Here is a 3,144-nt window from a genome sequence, read left to right as displayed (position 1 = left end):
GACAAAACTTTGTAATAAAAGAATCGTATCGTAACTGCGTGGTTTTTCTTTAACAAGTAAAAAGTTTATACTCGATAGAATAATTAGTAATAACAGTTTTAGTATTAATAACAGCTTTTAGTTTAAAAAATTGAAAAGTTCTAGTCGAATATTCATGAAAGGTCAGCGTTTATGTGACAAATAATTGAGATTATAGAAGAAAGTTAAATACAGTTTGATAGTTCAGATTTAGCCTTAGGATCACAGCATTTTTTAAACTTTTTCCTATTAGAGGAATGGAATTCTAAGACAAAATTCAGGCAGTTAAGAGTTGTAACCTCACGTCAAACTTTCAATAACAATTCAAATTTGGTAAAACCAGAGACAGGATAAAAAAATATTGATGCAATCAAGTTCACTCTTCCTGATAAACTCTTCTGACAAGGTGTGTTGGGGTCACTGCTATAAGAAGGTTAAATATACCTATTAAGATCACGTACATCGAAAGCCCCGTTTGCAAATGCTCGGTGAATTCAGTGTAACTGCTCAAACAACCTTTAGTGAAATAATTGTTGTGACGCATTGCAACTACTCCACAATGAGCAAATCGGAAATCACAACAACTGTTCGGAAGAATACGTTTACCAAATACTTTGAACCACTCTTCGGGAGCATAGATTCCACAGCACTGTAGATTATATTGAACCGAATCCCACGCACTTTCGTCAACGTAATTTGTAGTATAATTGTTTTGCGAAACTTTCATATGATTCAGAATTGCTTCTCTGCTGTATCCTGTCACAATGTGACCAGTGAATCCCATCACAATCTGAATAGCGGAAATGGTAATTACAAAAAATCCAAAAATCGTTAGGCCGAAGTAATTATCACTCCGTAGGCAGTGAAAACTGTATGCGCCGAGAAACAGAAGTGTTACTCCTAAGCACACGAAGAACAGAGCGTAAAGATGAAAGTGAGCTCCGAATTCGCTAAATATACCGCCGTAGTCAACTTCGATTGAGGTACCAAAGATTATAGTAAAAAGACCATTGAACATCAACGTAAGGGACAAAGTCCAGAACGCAAAGCGGACGCAGCCGATCGCCCAAGCTCTTCCAGCTCTCCTATTTTCTGGCATTATTGATGGACTTGATTCAGAATTCCTAACACGGCTTCGTTACTGCTTTGAGCAGCGAATTGGGTTTTTTATTCATTTCTAATGGTCTTCGATATTCTAATAATTGAGATTCTTCAGTAAAATCACGGAGAAATGGATTCTGTTGGATTTAACCCATTAATTAAAAAGTACATGAAGCAATAATTTTACTAGAAATATTAGTGTAAAGTAAACATTTAAATACGGTTTCAATTCTTGGTATTGCGTCGCTGTTCCGTTATTAGTAGAATCAACTAAAAAGAACTTCATCCAGTGAAAGATAAATACCATTTAATCACGTGATCACGTAACATTCCAGACTATGAGACGTTGTTACACATAGCTGGTCACAATGTAATTTGCATCGTTTTAGCTCTCGAATGATATCATCCCGCTGGCTAGGCTAGAAGGTCAACATTCTACCCCTTATCTCAAGGGTTACTGGAGCAACATTAAATGAAGTGTTTTGTTCAAGAACACAACACGTCGCCTGGTCTGAGAATCGAATCCACGATCTAGCTGCCTAACCACTAGGTCATGTGCCTTCACATAATTTAATATACGCAGCATCTAAGGCAGCGAACAAGCAGAATTGCTTGCATGACGGGCAAAATGCTTAGCGACATTTCGTCCGTCTTTACATCCTGAGTTCAAATTCCGCTGAGGTTCTTCGCCTTTCATCCTTGCGGGGTCGATAAAATAAATACAAGCTGAGCACTGGAGTAGATGTAATCGACTTACCTTTTCTCCCGAACTTGCTGGCTCTGTGCCAAAATTCGAAACAGATATACCCAATATATTAATTACGAGTTACTAATAGTATCATTCTGAGGAAACCCAACCCATGTAGTTCTGGTGTCTGTAAGCAATCCTTTGAGCCTGAAGGATTGCTTGAAGACACAGTGTATGATATATAAATCAGCCGAATTATTGTTTCCAGAACATGAAAGTATTAGTAGCTCATGTTTAAATACCGTGAATGATCTTTTCTTTTTTACAAGTCTATAAATATGACAAAATATTTTACTATATACGAAATTGGTGACAGGAAATCACTTGAGGGAATTGATTCACCATGTATTTCTTTTTTTTTTTCCTTTCTTTTCTATTTTATGATATAGCTTACATATTAAAGCTGAAAATGTCTTTGTCTATCTGTGTGTATCGGTATGTCCTTGTTTTGCGCCAAAACGGCTCTCGACCGATTTCTCTGAAACTTCAGACGCACATTGCATATGTGTTTGGGGAAGGTTTTAAGTATAAATTGATTTCGAAAAAATATCGGGTAAACGGCAGGAGGAATAACATTTAGGCTACACGACTAGACAAAAAAAGAGAGCTGATCCAGCTCAATCCCTAGTAGGTGCACCCGGCGTTGCCCATATTGGTTCGCCATAATATGCTGTTTACTAAAAAAACAACCGCAGTTGCTTCTGCAACAGTCAAATATGCTTGTCTTGAAGACGGTCGGATACATTCACTGATCTTGTCAAAAGGCAACGCTTGTTAACGACGTTAGCAATCACACAATATAAGACCCGCCATACCACCCTCTGGTGGAATGCCCTAAGAGTTTTCTTTCATCAACTTCAAATTTGCTTTAATCAAGTTTTCGGGAAGGCTTTCAACGCACTAGTTTTCACACTTTTTATTCTTCCACCCATCAATTAGCACCGCGCTGCATTGGTGACATTGTGCGAACCACACTCCCCCCCCCCTTCACACTACTTACTGAAGTAGACTCGGGGCTCCTTCCTTCCCCACCTTAATTTCACCCTAGCGTTAGGTGAAACCGAGGCATACTCCTTATCAGTGATTATTACAAATCACATAATTTCTGTCTCCTGCCCTTTACAATCGACACTGACCCTCACCCCCAAAGAAACTCACTGTTGGCGGTTACGTATTAGGTGCCATTTTACACCAGAACGTACTCACTGCCAGTGATTATCACAAATTACCATACTTCTCACCAATTGCTCCCACAATTACCTACCCCCCCCCCCCCC

General features: G+C 38.8%; 1 protein-coding gene across 1 annotated transcript; it reads right to left on the bottom strand.

Annotated features, from left to right (window-relative positions):
* Nucleotides 1-394: 394 nt before the first annotated feature.
* Nucleotides 395-1,117, bottom strand: LOC106871156 (tetraspanin-9). Its single transcript, XM_014917466.1, has one exon. The coding sequence runs from the start codon at nt 1,115-1,117 to the stop codon at nt 395-397; it is 723 nt and encodes a 240-aa protein (XP_014772952.1).
* Nucleotides 1,118-3,144: the final 2,027 nt, after the last annotated feature.

This window comes from Octopus bimaculoides, chromosome 2 (assembly GCF_001194135.2).
Source record: "Octopus bimaculoides isolate UCB-OBI-ISO-001 chromosome 2, ASM119413v2, whole genome shotgun sequence".
Classification (NCBI taxonomy): domain Eukaryota; kingdom Metazoa; phylum Mollusca; class Cephalopoda; order Octopoda; family Octopodidae; genus Octopus; species Octopus bimaculoides.
The sequence above is the reverse complement of the archived record's forward strand: the minus strand, read 5'-3'. Positions and strand labels throughout refer to the sequence as shown.

Excerpts from the sequence above, each read along its gene's own strand:
- LOC106871156 (XM_014917466.1), bottom strand. The coding sequence starts at position 1,117 with ATGCCAGAAAATAGGAGAGCTGGAAGAGCTTGGGCGATCGGCTGCGTC.